The 17,986-nt window shown below is 41.7% G+C and overlaps 2 protein-coding genes across 8 annotated transcripts; one reads left to right on the forward strand and one right to left on the reverse strand.

Annotated features, from left to right (window-relative positions):
• The first annotated feature begins 470 nt into the window (after positions 1-470).
• Positions 471-13,116, forward strand: LOC117487801 (dynactin subunit 1-like). Of its 7 annotated transcripts, XM_034136470.1 has the most exons (32): positions 471-603; positions 2,497-2,562; positions 2,671-2,865; positions 3,044-3,125; positions 3,221-3,249; positions 3,542-3,562; positions 4,139-4,162; positions 4,434-4,523; positions 4,941-5,093; positions 5,388-5,411; positions 5,867-6,064; positions 6,254-6,458; positions 6,554-6,632; positions 6,766-6,925; positions 7,117-7,221; positions 7,474-7,665; positions 7,764-7,880; positions 7,973-8,125; positions 8,238-8,398; positions 8,505-8,673; positions 8,807-8,875; positions 9,048-9,260; positions 9,460-9,621; positions 9,813-9,944; positions 10,027-10,152; positions 10,270-10,412; positions 10,501-10,667; positions 11,026-11,144; positions 11,224-11,419; positions 12,210-12,283; positions 12,368-12,457; positions 12,583-13,116. In XM_034136470.1, exons 2-32 carry the CDS (start codon positions 2,521-2,523, stop codon positions 12,718-12,720), a joined length of 3,828 nt encoding a protein of 1,275 aa, XP_033992361.1. In that variant the 5' UTR covers positions 471-603; positions 2,497-2,520; the 3' UTR covers positions 12,721-13,116. The 7 variants fall into 7 exon arrangements, with proteins under 7 accessions (XP_033992361.1, XP_033992363.1, XP_033992362.1 ...); XM_034136472.1 differs by lacking the exon at positions 5,388-5,411; XM_034136471.1 differs by lacking the exon at positions 4,139-4,162.
• A 593-nt stretch (positions 13,117-13,709) lies between these two features.
• Positions 13,710-17,976, reverse strand: LOC117487803 (PC-esterase domain-containing protein 1A-like). Its single transcript, XM_034136481.1, has 10 exons — positions 17,728-17,976; positions 17,388-17,469; positions 16,922-17,001; positions 16,422-16,654; positions 16,077-16,227; positions 15,438-15,684; positions 15,141-15,197; positions 14,653-14,718; positions 14,196-14,366; positions 13,710-14,032 (listed from the first exon to the last, which is right to left on the reverse strand). The coding sequence occupies exons 1-10, from the start codon at positions 17,728-17,730 to the stop codon at positions 13,887-13,889; spliced, it is 1,236 nt and encodes a 411-aa protein (XP_033992372.1). The 5' UTR covers positions 17,731-17,976; the 3' UTR covers positions 13,710-13,886.
• Between the last annotated feature and the right edge of the window lie 10 nt (positions 17,977-17,986).

Genomic DNA, 17,986 nt, shown 5'->3' on the forward strand with positions numbered 1-17,986 from the left:
CGAAATTGATTGATGTATTTCCCATTTCTAAAAATATTTGACCTGAGGCATAATGTCACCAACTCCAATATGTAAATTAAAATTACTTTTTCATTTAATAATCCACATTTCTAAACCCTTATGAAATAGGCCTCTTGATTAAGCCTCTTATTGTGTTAACTTTACACTTTCCACTCATCAATTGTCCTGCTCTAAACAGGCCGAATTGCCCAATCCCCATGATCAAATATAGGCACGAAGTAAATTAAGTCATATGGAATACACACACCATTAATAAACATACACACAGTGTTTTTGTTGTGTGATCTAAAAGTTAGATACTATCCCAAAGTATGTCGCTTTGAGATTTCCACACAAATATTGTTGCTTTTTACCTTGTTATGGTCTTTCGCCACAAATGGGCGTGGCCACTAGGGGCGCTAATTTACACGTCTCTGCTTAACTTTGGTCGTTCAGGCCACCGGAAGTGAGCTGTCAAAAAACGGAAAGGACTACCGGATTTCCAAGCCAGGTAGCCGACAAAATAACAACAGAAGATCATTGTTGTCTGTATGAACACCCTAAGGAGCCCCATTTAAAGAGAGGAATTTCTGTGTATGCCAGGTGAGTTACATTGTAGAATACATCATGAGTTAGCTTCTTTCTGATTTTAGCCTGCTAAGCCTAGTTGGAGTGTTTTAATGTTAGCCATGAAGCTAATCTGCCTAGCTGTTGACTTCATTTTAATATCCAACTAAACCTAGGCCTGTATTAAAGTAAAGCGTAAGTTAAATAACTAACTTAAGAGATTCAAACCATCCTTTGTATGGCTGTCAGAATAATGTGAGTGTATCTCAAGCTAATAATGCTACAACGTTAAAGCAGACTAGCTTGTTGTCTTTCATGACATTTGTCCACCCTTTTCTGTCGTAATACTTTTGTGTCCTGTTTGTGTTGTTCACTGAGCTCTTATATCGTTTAATGACCGAATAATAGCCGATAGTGAAATTAATCTAGCACCCAGCTCTCTCAATAACAGTACAAAGAAGTGACATGTTAGCTTAAGTTAACCACAGTGTTTCAACTGGTAACTGATTGTATCATTAAAACGAACTAATTGTTAACATCTTAGTTTGTTAAAGATGACTAACTATTGAATTACAAAAAAGAAGGGGGAAATGCAGCAATTTCTATTCACATTGCTACTTACTACCGAGTTGTAAATAATAATGTCTATCTAAATGAAGGTTTATCACATCCCTGCTGAATTGGCCCCATGTGTTCCATGTATGTTTCTGTGTGGATAAACAACAGCTAGATATCCCTCCCTTTTTTACTTCAAATCAGCTGTGACGTTTTGTGATGCACCACATAAGGTCCCTCCCTGAAATCAGTCTTTGTCCTCTCCTCTCTCCTGAAAAGAGGAAGGGATGTGAAAGCAGAGAAAAATTAGCACTTTAGCCTTATCTTTGTATTGAAGGTGAAACCATCTTAACTTGCTATCATGGCTTTAAACAGGCGACATTCATATACCCCCCGGGTGAGTAACATGGACTCTCAATATTGAATAATGACTAATTTAGTAAATCGGATTTGTCTTCTTTCATTCAAGTAATCAGTAGAATGTCATTTAAATATATTGGATAAAAATATCAAAAGCAAATTGTTGTGGCACTCACCATATAATGGATGCAGGATTCACTCGGTTGCATATTGGATCAGGAATAGCGACTAGGAATAAAACTCTTGATAACCTGTAGAGAACATTAAGTTACTTTACGTGTAACCCACAAGCATGCTTTGGTTTCCATTAATCTTAAAATGTTTTTAATCTAGAGGATTCTAAAAGTACCTCTCTCCTTCTGTCATATAGCTTTGATGAACTTTTTCTATCCAGTGTTCTGCCCTGTGGTTTAAAACTGACGCAGCGTGAGTCCACATGTCTCTAGAGCTCCATAAAAGGATTAGACTCTATTGCAGTCCCAGTTTGTCTTGAATGAGCATCTTTGTCTGAGCTAGGCAGGGATATGACTTGTTTATCAGGAAGTCTATTGAGGTCCAGGACACATGACTGGGTGCATGAGTGTTTTTCTGTGTTTAGTGGCCTTGAGACTGTCCTGTCATTGAATATTTTTAATTCCATAGACTGCTAGCGGGAGCAGGGAAAAATATGATGGCATAAATGTTACACATAAAACCATACTGGTTCTTGGGTGTTTTGTAGGACTTGTGTACATATTTAAAAAAAAAAAAAAAGTATCATACATAACCTTACTGAGCTATGTCTTTCACAAAGAATATGATATTGAAAGATATATTCTTTGTGAAAAGCAGAAATAAAGCAAATACATTGTCTGTTATGTAATGATCTTACCTTCCTTCCTTCCTCTCTGTCTCCATTTCTCCCACCGTTCCCCCCATTCCCATTGGTCAACAAACTTCCTATTCTTTCCCCTCGCCATCATTTCCTCATCTTTCTTCCTACTTCCTCCCATATGTATTCCCCAAATCCTCCAGCTGACCAGCGCACTGATCAGCAAAATGAGCAGCGCAGGAACGGTGGAGAGTAGTAGGCCTCCAAAGGTAGGTCCCCTTTTAAAAACAGACAAAATAAAGAAATACATTGATAGGAAAACACAAACAAGTATCAAAATATGTGCATTGACTCAGTCTGTCCTCGTCCTCTTCTAGATTGGCTCTACAGTGGAGGTGACGGGGAAGGGTCAGCGTGGTACCGTTGCTTATATCGGAGCCACCCTCTTTGCCTCTGGGAAATGGGTGGGTGTCATCCTGGATGAGGCCAAAGGCAAGAATGATGGCACTGTGCAGGGGAAACGCTACTTCACCTGTGAGGAAAACCACGGGATATTTGTCAGACAGTCCCAGGTTAGTGACATAAACTTGTTATGTTGTAAGGATGCATGCCTGTCACAATAATTACGTTATCAATAAGTTAAACTATTGATGAACTTATCTTGATGATTTTTGCTGACCTCGATATTGCCTGTACTTCCGACAAGATGCCAGAATCAACACACTTTTTGGTCCCCTGTCACTCTCACAGCTCCAGGTGGTGGATGACGGCTCTGGTGCCACCTCACCAGAGACTCCTGAATCAGGCATTGCAAGGACACTGAGACAGAAAGGTAAGAGGGAATCACAGCTGTGTTTGAAATCCATACTTTTGAAAGTATGAGTAAATACAAACAGAAATTCATAATTCTTATTTTGTTTCGTCCAGACATTCCCGAGACTCCCAGATCCAAGCAGGTAGGCAACCTTCACTTGCACATCACTGCTTCAAGTCCTTTTCACTTTAGTTTTGCGTTGTTTTCATGACTTTCCTTCGAACATTGATTGTCTTTATATTGAGTCTTTAATGTTAATCACCTAAGCAAATTCCTGTCCTTCCAGAGCAGCTTTCTAGGTTTTGTCTTTTTGACTTCAAATTTGATCCCAAATATTCCTCTTTTTTGTACAATGTCAATGGGGTTCTGTTCGTGTCTCTCAGCCTTTGGGTTGACCTCTTTTTTTTTTTGTTTTCCCTGAATACTTTTTGCAGACACCTGTGAACATTAAGAAGGTAGAACAACATTAAATTACAACACGTTTGCTTTTTGCCTTGGTTCTTTTAATCACACTAACGTGGCTACTCATCTTTTATTTGTATTTGGACCTTTACATTTTGGCGTTTGCACGGAACATAAAGACATCTCTTGGCATTGATACAAGTCATTGTGTTTTCACTTTATTTTGTACATCAGATGTTGTCGTTTCGTGCTCGTTTCAAAATATCTTTTGTTCTGCATCCAGCACACGCATTAAGAGGTGAAATAACCACAGTTGTACAGCCGTATTGGTGGTGTCTTGGTTATTCATTTTAGTCTCACAATCCAGTCACATTTTGCAACTGTTTTAACACTGTTGCATGGGTTTACATTTTATTCAGCGTCCATGGCTCCAGTCATCAAGAATAACTATTACAAATGGTGCATGCAGCCGTCAAACGTATGATATTAACTAACAGTGGGTGTGATTCTGATGTGCTGCTAATCTCTTATCTTGCTTCACCAATGAATGTGTGTTTGTATATCTGTGTGCGCGCTTGTGTGTATGCGTGTCCATCCCTCTTTTTTGCAACTCACCTCCTCTCCTCCAGTCCTCTACCCGACGCTCTGCCAAGGTGAGCTTGTAAACAGCAGACTGTGGAGGAAAACAGTTTGATTTAAAAACATCAGTCTCGTAAAAGTTTTGTTATTTTAATGTAAACATTCTGTGGCTGCTTTGCAAGTTAAATCAAGGCCACAGCTTTAAATGTTTGAAAACTTTAAAAGGCCATGCATTTTTGTGTTTTCTGATAAGATTTCTTTCTGTTACGATAAGCTAACTATGTAGTTGAATTTTACAAATAACTCTTGAGACCTAACGCAGTGTCTATGATCACACTGTGGCAGTGGAGCACTCCAGGCCGCCTAACCCCCGCCACCTCCCTCCCCTCCCTCTTGATCCGTCCCTCCGTCCGCTCCAACCTGCTGCCGCTCATGGTACGCCCTGTCATATCAGGGTACCTCACCCTTTACTTCACTGGGAGTGGTTATTTGTTATGTCACTGAAAACTGGTGAAGTGTTGTCCTTTGGTGCACAGGTGCAGGGATCTACCAGATATATGAACTTAAAGTGGTATATGAAGGAACTTGAACTACATCTCCTGTGAGGGACACTGGGAAGTTTGGTCTGTGGGTTAACGGATGAAGTCAGGAAGGTTATTGTTTTTTACATACGACAATCCAGCGGCACAGCATGTAAAGCCGGATGTTCACTCTTGGATCAGTTGTGTGTGGGAGAAGCTCTTGTTTTGTTTATTGGCTTGAGTGATATTTAACACTTAAACACCACAACATCCTCCCCTTTCTATCTCTTTCCTTTTTTCCCCACACTAACATACCTGCTCTGGTCACCAGGCGTCTCGTGAGAGCCTGTCCACCTCTCTGTCTGGAGATGTCAGTGAGGCGGCCCACCCCTCCCATCCGGCCGCCCTGGGGGCTCCTGTCATGCCTCAGCCCAGCGGGTCACCTGCAGCATCAGCAGCTGCGGTTCCAGCTACTCCAAGCAAGGTAATGCATTCAGACAGCTCTGCCTAATCTACGTGTGTGTAAAGTGTATAACTATCATACAACATTTATTTAACAAAAGTTTAGCATGGGTATGTTGCTGTTAGAATGGTATGGTTTAAAATGAAGGACCAGCAGCGTTATAAACGGTCAGAACAGACGTTGCACCAAGCAACAATAGTAACTTCAAATAATTTTCTTTTCAGTACTTAGCAGTTTGTCTCATTTCTATCATTTTGTTTTCTATTTTATCCGGCATTTTGTCCCATTTTATCCATGTTGTCATTCTTTGACCAGGTGGAACCTGTCATTTCCAAGCAGGTAGAGTCTTCTAATGGCTTCATGCATGCTGGTGATATCTGGCATGAGTTTACTAACAAACTCGAATAACATCAAAGGGCAAAATGACCCTCAATACTTGAGTTTGGTTTTAAAAAGTCCTCACGGTGAATTCTGCGGTGATGATGCATGGGTTACCTTTCTGAGACACTGAATACTAAATTCCACTTTTGTTTTCAAGGGATTTAATTAATCTGTCTTCCTTGCTAATATATGTAAAATCAGAGGATGAATTTACTTGGGAAAATTATTTGAACATTTATTTGGAACATTGATAATCTTGTTCTTGGTAATTTGGTGGTGGGACTTGATATATTTTTATATATCTCGGCATTAAAATAAAGTCTTTGGCAATCGATGATGCCCAGTTAATCCTCTTAACTAAAAGCATTTAAACTGTCCTCTTGCTTCTCCACCCACCCATCCATCCCTCTCAGGAGGAGGAATCAATGCGTGCTCAGGTCAAGGACCTGGAGGAGAAGCTGGAAACCCTGAAGATGAAGCGGACGGAGGACAAAGCCAAGCTGAAGGAGCTCGAGAAACACAAGATCCAGCTGGAGCAGCTTCAGGAGTGGAAGAACAAGATGCAGGAGCAGCAGGCTGACCTGCAGAAACAGCTCAAAGAAGCTAAGAAGGTAAACAGAAAAATCAAGTACTTATCAATTGTTGTAAGAGCATTATTGGTATTTACTATATGTTGATACAAAGAAAGAAAGAAAGAAATACTTGTCCTTTTTAGGATAGGAAATGATGGATAATTTCCAACCTTTAAGACTGAAAGTAGCAGACCTTCTAGAGTGTTCTCTCTCATGTTGTCCCTCCAGGATGCCCGGGAGGCACAGGAGTCCAAGGACCACTACATGGAGGAGATGTCAGACACGGCTGACGCCATAGAGATGGCAACACTGGACAAAGAGATGGCTGAAGAGCGGTCAGAGTCGCTGCAAGTGGAGGTGGACACGCTGAAGGAAAAGGTGGAGGAGCTCTCCATGGACCTGGAGATCCTTAGACATGAGATTTCAGAGAAAGGTTTGGACTCACTAGTCTACAAAGGCCTCTGTATTTCATATACGTGTCTCTCCTTCCTTCTATTAACTGTGGCTCGTTGTCTTTTCCTCCTGCAGGGTCAGATGGAGCTGCCTCAAGTTACCATGTCAAACAGCTGGAGGAGCAGAATAGCAGACTGAAGGAGGCATTGGTTCGGTCAGTGAAATGTCAAAAAAGCAGCTTTGATCAAAGTGAAAATATAAACAAAGCACTTGTTATTGGAACTTCCTAAAACATATAAGGTTATAAGATCTGCAATAAAACCATTCAAATGTCCCTTTGTCCTCAGGATGCGGGACCTGTCTACTTCAGAGAAGCAGGAGCATTTGAAGCTGCAGAAGCAGATGGAGAAGAAGAACACTGAGCTGGAAACCCTGAGGACTCACAAGGAGAAGCTTCAGGAAGATGTGAAGCAGGCGGAGGCCACAGTCGACGAACTGAAGGAGCAGGTAAAGACGGCGAGAAGCAAGGAAATGGAGGAATATGTTTTTGAAGCGGCTTTCTTCAGGTTAAAGTAGAGGGATTTCATAGTTATTTATAAATAAGATTAAGGCTGAGACACATTTATATTACAAAAATAAAACAGACTTTTTCTGTAAATGTAACTACTCGTATGCTTGTGTGTGTTTGCTTGTACCAGGTGGATGCTGCTCTGGGGTCAGAGGAGATGGTGGAGACCCTGACGGAGAGGAACCTCGACCTGGAGGAGAAAGTCAGAGAGATGAGAGAAACCGTCATTGATTTGGTGTGTACACCGGCACCATGATTCTTATCTTCAGTATTAAAACCTATTTACTTTAGTCTATTTTTTACAAATACAAAATGTTCATACTATGGAAGTATTCACAATTGGATTTAAATGTACTTTTGTGTAGAAAATATTTCACTTAATTACCAACATAATGGCATGGAGTAGCCACAAAATAGTACAAAGACATCTCCTTTTTTTTTTGTTATCAACCCGTTACTGACCTTTTACTTTTTCCCGTGACTATAGGAGGCCATCAACGAGATGAACGATGAGCTCCAGGAGAACGGCCGGGAGACGGAAATGGAGCTGAGGGAGCATGTGGATCTGAGCGGAGCGAAGGTCAGAGAGGCTGAAAAAAAGGTGGAGGCTGCCCAGGAGACTGTAGCTGATTACCAGCAGACCATCAACAAATACCGAGATCTGACCACCAGCCTACAGGTGGGTGGAGAGGAGGGGGAACATGAACACTCAAGGAAATAATCAGCGAGTTGAATGAGGAATTCCCTGACACTGTATTTCCCTTTGTTCCCCTGCAGGATGCCAACAGAGAGCTGATCAGCCAGCAGAATGCAAATGCTGAACAAGTTCAACAACCGCCTGCTGAACTGTTTGACTTCAAGATTAAGTTTGCAGAGACCAAGGCCTATGCTAAGGTAGCAAAGCTTCATGTTTTGTCCTACTAGGAAGGTTGAGTTGACCAGTTTAACACATTTGACCAAATCTGCCTGTTGATCTGTGTTCCTAGGCCATTGAGATGGAGCTGAGGAAAATGGAGGTGGCTCAGTCGAACAGACAGGTGTCCCTCCTCACCTCCTTCATGCCAGACTCCTTCCTCCGTCATGGGGGAGATCACGACTGTATTCTGGTCCTTCTGCTCATCCCCCGGCTCATCTGCAAGGTATGAAGCTGTGTCTGTTAGGAATGGGAGATGTACGATTTTGTTGGTGGATGATGATTGAAATAAACTACTCGACTATAATGAATGCTTCTGTATGTGTTTTACCTGGCAGGCTGAGCTGATCAGTAAACAGGCCCAGGAGAAGTTTGACCTGAACGGGAACTTGCCCCAGGGCCAGGGGCTCCGGGGGCCTCCAGGAGATCAGCGCAGCTTTGCCTCAGGACTGGTCTACTCCCTCAGCCTGCTGCAGGCCACTCTGCATAAATATGAACAGTAAGCTCAGCAACAAATATATAAGATGTTCTAATATGTTGCAGTGATATTGTCAACATAAGTTGGTAACACAATCTGTGTATTCTGCTTTTTTTCTGATTTGTAGGGCTCTGAATACCTGCAGCGTGGAGGTCTTTAAGCGCATGGGTACACTCTACTCTGAAATGAGCTTCCATGAGCGCTCTCTGGACTATTTCATCGACCTGCTGCATAAAGATCAGCTGGATGAGACCGTTCAGGTGGAACCTCTCACCAAGGCCATCAAGTACTACCAGGTAACAACAGAATGTGGTTATATAATTAACAACTTACTTAATCTGTCTTCTAACAGGCTCAATCAAACTCAAGGGAAACAGTGCAATTGATTTTCTTATGCATAAAGTTTCTCACTGTTGTTTTATCTTCCAGCAACTGTACAGCGTCCATCTGGCAGATCACACTGAAGACTGCACAGTGCAGCTGGCTGACCACATTAAGGTACTTCAAGTTTCTTCAGCAGCGTGTTTCCTTTAAGTTATAAAGATTGACACGTTTTGACTCCCAGTACAGAGAACTTTTCCCTCTAAGAACATATATTATCCCTATTATTAGCCATGTCTAATGGAATGAATGTTTCGATACGTCACTAATCGCTTCTTCTCACCTCCAGTTTACCCAGAGTGTCCTGGACTGCATGGGGGTGGAGGTGGCTCGTCTGCGGGTGTTCCTGACTGCAGGTCAGGAGGGCTCCAACTTCGCTGTCCTTCTGAAGGACCTGGACACTTCCTGCTCTGATATCAAACAGTTCTGCAAGAAGATCCGCCGTCGCATGCCCGGGACAGATGTTGTTGGAGTACCTGTTGCTCTCAATTTTGGACCACAGGTATGGGATACAGAAACACACAAAGACAAGAAGTTAAAACACACAAATGGCTGTATGAAAGTAAAGCTCAATGTAGGTTTAAGAAGAGCAAGAAAGGTTCCTTTTTTAGGATGTAATGATCATTGGAGCTCTAAAGCTGACAACAAAAGGATCGATCCACAGTATATATTTGACTGACATGTCTTGTCTCCTCTCGGAGGTGTCGGAGTTGCTGACGGAGTGCAGGCGCCAGCACACCCGTGTGGTGGCTGTGCTGCAGGAGGTGGCTGCAGCTGGAGCTCAGATGGTGGCTCAGGTGGCAGAACAGGAGGGGCTCAACGCTCTCAAACTGGAGGATATCGCCTGCAAGGCTCTGGAGCAGGTAGTTCAACTATAATCATGTACCAACAATGGGCCATTTGTTGCTGACAGATTGAGTTTCTTGGCATTTGTTTAAAAACACTATGCCCTGTGTATTGAGTATTGTAGTTTTGGGACAAATAGACATAGGTGGTAGGTTTAAGGTTGCAGCTGTGTTATTGGTTTATTCAAATCTAACCTTTTTTTCCCCAGGTGTATGGCTCTCATGGCCTGAACGGCACAGAGTGTCTGCGTCAGTCCTGCAGCGCCGTCATCACCTCCATGAACAAGATGGCTACGGCCATGCAGGAGGGAGAGTACGATGCTGACAAACCACAGGGCCAGGTATCTGTCACTTTTGCTCTTTGATGAATCACATCATCAGGTCTTCCCTGTCCCAGTTCTTACTGTTTGATCTTGTCCTCAGACCCTTCCAGTGGAAGCAAGAGCAGCCACTGTCAGGGCTGAGATGACTGACGCTGAAGGTCTAGGAGTGAAACTAGAAGACAGAGAGACGGTCATCAAGGAAGTCAAGAAGTCCCTCAAGATCAAGGTAACACCACCTAAAAAAAAACACTAAACATTTCCCTGCGAAGTGACTTCATACAGGTATGTCTGCGGTATGAAAAAGACTATCACACTGATGTGTCTGTACCTCTCTCTCCCCCAGGGTGAGGAGCTGAGTGAGGCAAGTGTCCGTCTGAGCCTGCTGGAGAAGAAGCTGGATACCTCCACTAAAGACGCAGATGAACGGGTGGAGAAGATTCAGACCAAACTGGACGAGAACCTTGCCCTGCTGAAGAAGAAAGAAAAGTATGAACGATAAAGACAGAAGATATTTTCACCATAGTTGCGCTTCTTGCTTTCCTGCATGCTCACCATCATGTATCCTTGTCTTCAGGGAGTTTGAGGAAACCATGGATGCCCTGCAGGCTGACATCGACCAGCTGGAAGCGGAGAAGGCAGAGCTGAAGCAACGTATTACCAGCCAATCGAAGATGACCATCGAAGGCCTGAGAGCCCCAGCTGCCTCTGGAATTGCCAACATTGTTCAGGGATCTGCAGGAGGTACATTTCAAGACGGAAATGTCTTATTTTTGATAAAGTGTCGGGATGTCCTTTAATTGAACCTTTTTAAAAAGCTTTTTCAACCAGCGGATGAGATGTTTTCCTTCCAAAATAGTCTTTACACATAAGAATGCATACAATCCAGGTAACGGAATGAAAAGAAAGGACCTCCACTCAACTTAAGGAGAATAAACTCAATTAAAAAGAGAAAATAATTATATATAAGAGAAAAATCAAAAAGCAGCCATTCATTTTAATGAGCAAAAAGCTAACCTATAAGTGGACAATCCAAATAATCTAATAAAAACAACATATTTGTAGTGATTAAATGTGTCTCCAATCTCTCTCTCTCCATCAGGTCTGCCTCCAGCCATGGCAGGATCGGTGCAGGTGGTGGACTCTCCTCTGCTCCGGCAGCAGGTGGAAGCTCAGAGATTGGGAATCAAGCACCTCAAGAATGAAAACAACAGACTCAAGGTAACTTGTGTTGAAGTTAGTACTATTTGGTTGTATTATGCCAACTGTAACATTGACTAAGAGTATTTATTTCTTACAGGCGGAGAAGATGAGAGCCCAGCTGGCCTCCCTGCCTCCCCTCTGCCCTCCCAAACTACCACAAGCTTCCAAAGATAGCTCCATGCCACCAGAGGGACTGAACACAGGCATCTACCGCAGGACCGACCAACTGCTGGCAACCCTTCTGAAGCTGAGTTCAGAGGTGAAGGTGGTGGACATCACCGGGAAGACAGCAGGTGTGTTTCAGACCCAATCCCAAACCACGCCCTACCCCTACACACTACCCCTCCGTTTGCGCGTTCGCGCGGAGGGTCCGCCACATTAAGTGCTGTTCCAAACCAACGAGTGTGGAGAGGTGTGGAGGGGGAGTGGGCTATCAAGCCCTCAAACAGCGAGTCTGCATCGGTGCTGACTTGAGACTGGTCTCTACCTGACCGGAGTCACGCTGTGTGTGTCCGTCAGGAAATACGCTGTTTACAAGTAGTTCCAGCAAACATCCACTGATAAATTGCGATGTTAACAACCTCATGATAACCTCATATTCTTTTAACTTAGGATCATACAGTACCTGTGTTTAGTCTAGAAAAAGGTAAATGTGTGCATTTTATTATAAAGTTGTGTATATTTACAGACTGTTGCAAAAACTAAGAAGCTTATAAACATCAGGTTTAAAACTAAAAGAGCTTTACAAAAAAGTAACACAATGAAAGATGTTTGGAGTTTTATTTGAGTTCTTAATTTACCTTTTTTGTCTAAGAGATGCTGATTTGAAACAGTTGTTACATACAGTTACGGCATTTCCTGTTTCTGCCGGAGAGAGGGGAGTTTGTCCCAAAGCTTGCCGCTGTATTTACTCCCTCCATCTGACAGGAGGGAGCCTCGTTGAGCTGCGAGTGTGGCTACAGACGGAGTTCACTCCGCCACGGAGGGGTAGGGTCGAGGGAGTGGTTTGGGATTGGGCCTCAGTCTCTACACTTTCCTCTCCTGTGTGGAGCGTATGGTTCATGTTCCTTCTTTCCCTTCCAGTGAGTGCCGGCGCCCAGATGATAGAGCAGACGGCTCGACTGCAGAACCTCAGTAACGCTCTGGACAAACTCAAGGTGACAAAATCAGCATCAACTAATCTCCTCACAATGTCATTAAGCTGACAGGCGTTAATAAACATTGACACATTTCTTTTTCAGGGAGAAGTAGCTGAACATGTCATCTCCCATAACCCTGGAGCTAAGGCTTCCTCCGACTTTGCCACCTTCCCCGTCTCCTCCTTTGTGAAGGTAAAACCTTGCATTACACACAAACACAATCAGTGATTGTTGTCCTAGTCAGGAGCTTTTAATATTTCAAGAAATAGCAGTTACACATGTCACATTTACTCGCCTACATGTGTGTTGTTTCCTAGGCCAAGGAAGAGAAGCAGGGGGGAACAGTGTTTGTAGGGCGTGTTGCCATCCCATGCACCCGCGGACAGGAACAAGTGCACCGCCTCGTCCTGTCCCAGCAGCAGCTGCACAAAGTGCACCGCCTCCTCATGGCCTAACACAACGTGCCACTGGCCCACAGCACATCGAAAAAGTGCTTTTCTTCTTTTTCCTCATTCCAACTTTCACTTTACTTCAACATTCACCTATTTATCCCCTTTTGTTTTTCTTGATTCTCAGGAAATTATTTCTAATGTTAAGACTTTAGCACTAATAAAATTGAGGCACGGCAGTGACTTTAAAGTGACGTAAAACTGATGTTTATGTTTTGAATGGATTCGACTTCTGAATGTCACACAATGAAGGAGTCATGTTTTCAATTCAAGTTTTTATGCATGTTTCACTAACTTAGTGGGAAAGGCTGGCAACGTCATTTTTACTGTACTTGCCGCCATTGATAGTTTCCCCATTGTATTTGTATTCATTCAGACAATAAAAGCAAGCAATTCACTTCAGAGCAAGAAACATTGTTATTGTATCAGTCAAATTTGTAAATGTATTTACATTTATGAAACATTATACCTGTATGTCATCTGACAGGCATCTGCGTCGTAGATTACCGTCAGATATGTAAGTCTACTGTCAGTTTACTAGATGTTTGTGTTGTGGAGTATTCTAGCTGTCCTCTGCTACTGACACGCTTATGCAACCAACACTCAAACAATTTTGATGGTGTGTCTCCAAAGGATCATCAGAGGTCTATCAGAGATGCATTAAAAAAATAAAGACCAAAAGTCTAAAAAAGTAGTAACATCAGTAAACAAAGCATGGTATAATTAAGTCTAAGATCCAAAGATGTTGTACTAAAGTGCAAAGTGAATACCTTTTTTAAACCTGGCAGGATTATTTGTTAGTGGATTGGTCAAACTGATCCAAAGCAGTTTCCTGTGATTGCATATTAAATCACACTTATTTCCAGATCAAAGTGTTTAAGGCCTAAAATAAACTAAATAATTATGCCATACTGGATCCGAGTGGGAAATAGATAAGCAATATTGATAAAGACACTGTAATAAGTGATTCATTGTATTCAGAAACAGAGCTCTTGAAATCTTAGCATCAACTTTAATAGAACACAAGTATAAAAATCTCTTAAATGGAAAATATATTTAAAATCTACATTTTATGCCAGGGAACAAGACACAAATGTGAAATTTGAACAGCTAAAATGTAACAAATGTACAAGATAAAGATCTGAATCTTAATCTTGTAAAATCTCCCTGCCTCAGTAGTAGTGGCCACCCTGGCCTTCAGTGGGTCTGTGCTGGGTGTAGGGAGCGTAGATGTGCCTTGCGTGTCTGTTCCTCATCACGTACTGATGGTGCGTCTCGTAGTAGGGATCAACGTGGTGGGGAGACCTGAATTGGTAACCTGCAGGACATACAGGACATATGAATGAGGGGGAATACTTTACATTTCTAGAACTAGATCTGAAAATCCTCATAACTTGGTCTTGAAAACAAACATGCAGGATTTGGAAACCCATACATGCGTTTGGTCCCTCTGCCACATTTACATCAGCCGACAAACTTACCGCTTCTAAACTGTCCATGTCTGTTGTAGGACAGGTGAGGCGACGGTGGTGGTGGTGGTGGTGGTGGTGGTGGTGGGATGTTCTCTGTGTTCATGTGACCAAAGGAGAAGGAATCGTTCCAGGACTCCTGCCTGTAGCCGTGGTGGTAGCCTCCCATTGGTTGTAGTCGATCTATGGAAAAGACGATGGATATGGCAGAAAATATGAACACTTTGCTATGTTGTCGTCTTCTGACTGCAAAATAACCTGACATTTAATTGTTGATGCTTTAGAGGAAAGACATGTTTTGCAAACTATCGATTCATTTTGTAACTCGATAAATCTGAAATACATTTCTGAAAAAGGTAAAAAATGTCCCAATTTCCCAAAGTGGTGACTTCACCACCGCTTTCATTTTAAACAGTAATTATATCACAAATAAAAGAAACAGGCAATAGTTAGAGATCAAGAATCTTACCCCAAACATTTGAGGTATTCTGGTAGTTGTAAGAGTCACGCTTTGCACGTTTTGCTCGTTTTACCCCTGAAAAAGCAGCAGCGTTAGACACATCAGCAAACAGCATGCAGAACAACTGAAAACAATGATTCAGTTTACAAAATGAACACCAACATGGTGGTCATTTTCTGTGCAATCAGTGTTGCCATCATGTATTCAGGGTCTCTGCAATTTCAGAGAAGCATTATTTATGGACCACTGTTTACTGAATTTTCTTAACTGTTTTAAATGCTTTTTAAAATCATTCTACAAATTAGAAATATAAAACAGAATTCAAAAATACTTTAATGCAGTACATTAAATACAATATATAAAATAATAGTAAACTGTAATTCAAATGAATTCTTAATCTTGGAAGATTGTGAGATATGACTTATTTTACACACATTTGCTTGTTAAATCAATGAATAGTAATACATTTGATCACACATCATCATTTGATATCTTACCTTCAGGTTTGGTAGCATTTTCATTGGTTGGCTGCTGAGCAGTAATCTCAGAAAGTTCTGAAAACAACAAACTCATGTCAACCTAATTCATTAACTAAGGAACTTAAATAAATAACAAAATTACTTTAAAAAAAAAAGGTAATAAAAGCATATTTTAGTGGAACTGCTCAAAAGATGGCAATGATGTCTGTATTTATCTGAACTAACAGGTATAGCAAAACACCACATCCCATTATTGTAGCCTGTCTTGCCACATCCTGTCTGACAGTAATATTTGAGTGTGATATTCCTCCTCACCAACAGTTTTCAGTGGACAGGGCAGAATGACGCCCCAGGCCTGTGCAAAGTGCTGGAGCAGCAGAGAGGTGATCTTGCGGTGGGCGAGGGCGTTCCAGTGGACTCCGTCCTTCGTGCGATGCTGCAGGGAGAAGCGGAAATGGAAGTGGAGGTCCAACGCATCCATCCCATAGGCGTCAGCCAGAGTCCCGCTGAAGAAGTTGGCATCGATCACATCATAACGCAAGTGGGAGGCCTTGTGCTCAATCTGAGGTGAAGGATGGAGAGTTTTACATTTGGAAAAACAAAATGAAGAGGAAACATGAGAAACATTTGTGGGAAGTAAAATGTTCCTTGTCAGTTTTTGCCTATTAGACATGATGTTTCTGAATTCATTTAAATGCTGCATTAATTGGTACATTTCATTTTACTGCTGTATATATCAAAAGGTTGTTTATTTTACTTTTTATATTTACCGTTTGGTATTTAAATTTACAGCAATGCATTATATTCTATTAAATCATCATATTTTTGTAGAGTCCCTGTGGGACTGCAGTAAAAGGTACAAACCCTAACTCTGGGATACAGTCAAGTATTACATTACTTACAGTACAGTAATTGTCTGTACTAGGTTACATTCCATCACTGGTGATAACCTACCTCCTGTACCAGGAAACCACCGTTGATCCTCTCTCCTAATGGCATAGTGATGTTCCAGATCACCAGCGTTTCCTCTGGCAGAATCCCACGCAGCTCACTAAAGAACGTGTGTAGGTTCTCCTTGTAGGTATCAAGCCAAATGGAATTGTATCTACGTTATTTAAAACAGATAAAGACAAACCAATGAAGAACAAAGTCACTCTGAACCCTCTCATCATGAGACATTTAATAACATCTTACACCAGGGAACAGATTCAGATGTTTTTTTACACAAAGCATACCCTTTAGTCCAAGTGGGAGAAAAACGTACTATGATGATTACTACAAACTCCTTCACCTACCCACCTTGAAATATCCCAAACGCAGGAGTTGACAATGAGTACATCTGGTTTCAATCCGTTGCGGAAGTCCTCTAGGATGCTCTTCATGTAGGAAGAGTAGATGCGGGTCACGAAGTAGAAGCGGACCAGGTGGTGATCGGACTGATACTGCCGAACCTCCCTGTACCCTGTTCCATTGTGCATCAGACTCTTACAACCTCCTTCCACCAGGCAGTCCTCTTCAAAGCTCATCTCCCCCTGAAGGACAAAGATATAAGAGTGAGGACGAGTGTGACACACAAGCTTCCTACATGATGAAAAATAAAAATGTTTTAACATAGTTTGTCCTTAGAGCCATTAAAAATAAGTCTAATAATGAAAAAGCTTCCATGTTTAAATGGAAAAATGTTGCTTCATTCAACTTTTGGAGATCTTATATTAATGACAGAAGTTAACAAAAACAATATATGAATATGGAATTCTTCACATTATTTTTAGTATGTACAGAAGAGTATGTGAACTTGCCTTGGTCTTCAGTTGTTTTAAAGACAGATATTTGTCCTTCTGCAACAGCAGGACAAGGTCCTTGTAAACAGCCCTCTGAACTGATGATAAGACAGAGAATTAACGTGACAATTGGAAAAAGTTTTTACCTGGCAAATGGACAGTCAACAAAACCACTTAAATATAGAGCTTCGAAATATATCATCTTGTTTTTTTAAATCCTACGATGTTGTCATTTAAGCAGCAAAAGACACCACTGAGTGCACTCTAATGTTATCGCGATATTCAACAACGTTATCACATACTGTAATACCCTAAATTACTTTAAATGTACATTGACTTGCTGACCTGGTTTATTCAAAAGCAATGACCTTTCATACCCTTCTTCAACTTAAATGTGGTGCTTTGAAACCTTATAACAACATGCTAGTTTTCTTCCAACATTATTTAGACAAGCGAGACATTTTCAATTCAAGAGACTACTCACTGGAGTCTCCCAGAACCACAATGAACTTGTTATGCAGCAGTTGGCTGGCCTGCTGGTGGCTCACACACTTCATAGTCTCCTTCTGTTAATTACAAAGCCAAACAAGTTTGTTATTTTCATTAAATGACTGTGGAAGTGAGAGGTCCTGTACTGCTCATCTACTCATGAAACAAGAGTCTTTACATTGGAGAACGTGAGGCCTTAAACGTGCAGATATGCTAACTCGGGATTTAAAATTCAAACTTCTGTGAGCTAACATTGGCACATCAATAAACCCGCCCAAGGTGAATTGTCTGGCTTTAACGTTGACGTAAATGAGCATTAGATAAAAGATACTCACCATTGCTAAATGTAGGAGCAAGTTGTAGAATAATGTAGCAGTTGAAGCTAACTAACTCGCCGTTTTAGAAGTGTTCAAGCTCACGTTAGCCAACCGGTCCCTGGCTCCAATTAGCTCCAAATAGCTTGAAAACTCAAACTTTTTGGAAAAACATGATATTTTTCTAGCATTTAAACCACGTTTTAACTAAGGACTGTTTGAAAAAAAGTGTTGCCTCAATTCCCCCGCTATTTTTGATGACACGGGTGTTTTCAAATTG

Source organism: Trematomus bernacchii, unplaced genomic scaffold, assembly GCF_902827165.1.
Source record: "Trematomus bernacchii unplaced genomic scaffold, fTreBer1.1, whole genome shotgun sequence".
In the NCBI taxonomy this organism is placed as follows: Eukaryota; Metazoa; Chordata; class Actinopteri; order Perciformes; family Nototheniidae; genus Trematomus; species Trematomus bernacchii.

Excerpts from the sequence above, each read along its gene's own strand:
- LOC117487801 (XM_034136470.1), top strand. The coding sequence starts at position 2,521 with ATGAGCAGCGCAGGAACGGTGGAGAGTAGTAGGCCTCCAAAG. Across the intron at positions 3,563-4,138 it reads CACCTGTGAACATTAAGAAG|TCCTCTACCCGACGCTCTGC; the intron begins GTAGAACAACAT and ends CCTCTCCTCCAG. Across the intron at positions 5,094-5,387 it reads TTCCAGCTACTCCAAGCAAG|GTGGAACCTGTCATTTCCAA; the intron begins GTAATGCATTCA and ends TTCTTTGACCAG.
- LOC117487803 (XM_034136481.1), bottom strand. Across the intron at positions 17,002-17,387 it reads TGTGGTTCTGGGAGACTCCA|TTCAGAGGGCTGTTTACAAG; the intron begins GTGAGTAGTCTC and ends TCTTATCATCAG. Across the intron at positions 14,033-14,195 it reads ACATGGACAGTTTAGAAGCG|GTTACCAATTCAGGTCTCCC; the intron begins GTAAGTTTGTCG and ends TATGTCCTGCAG.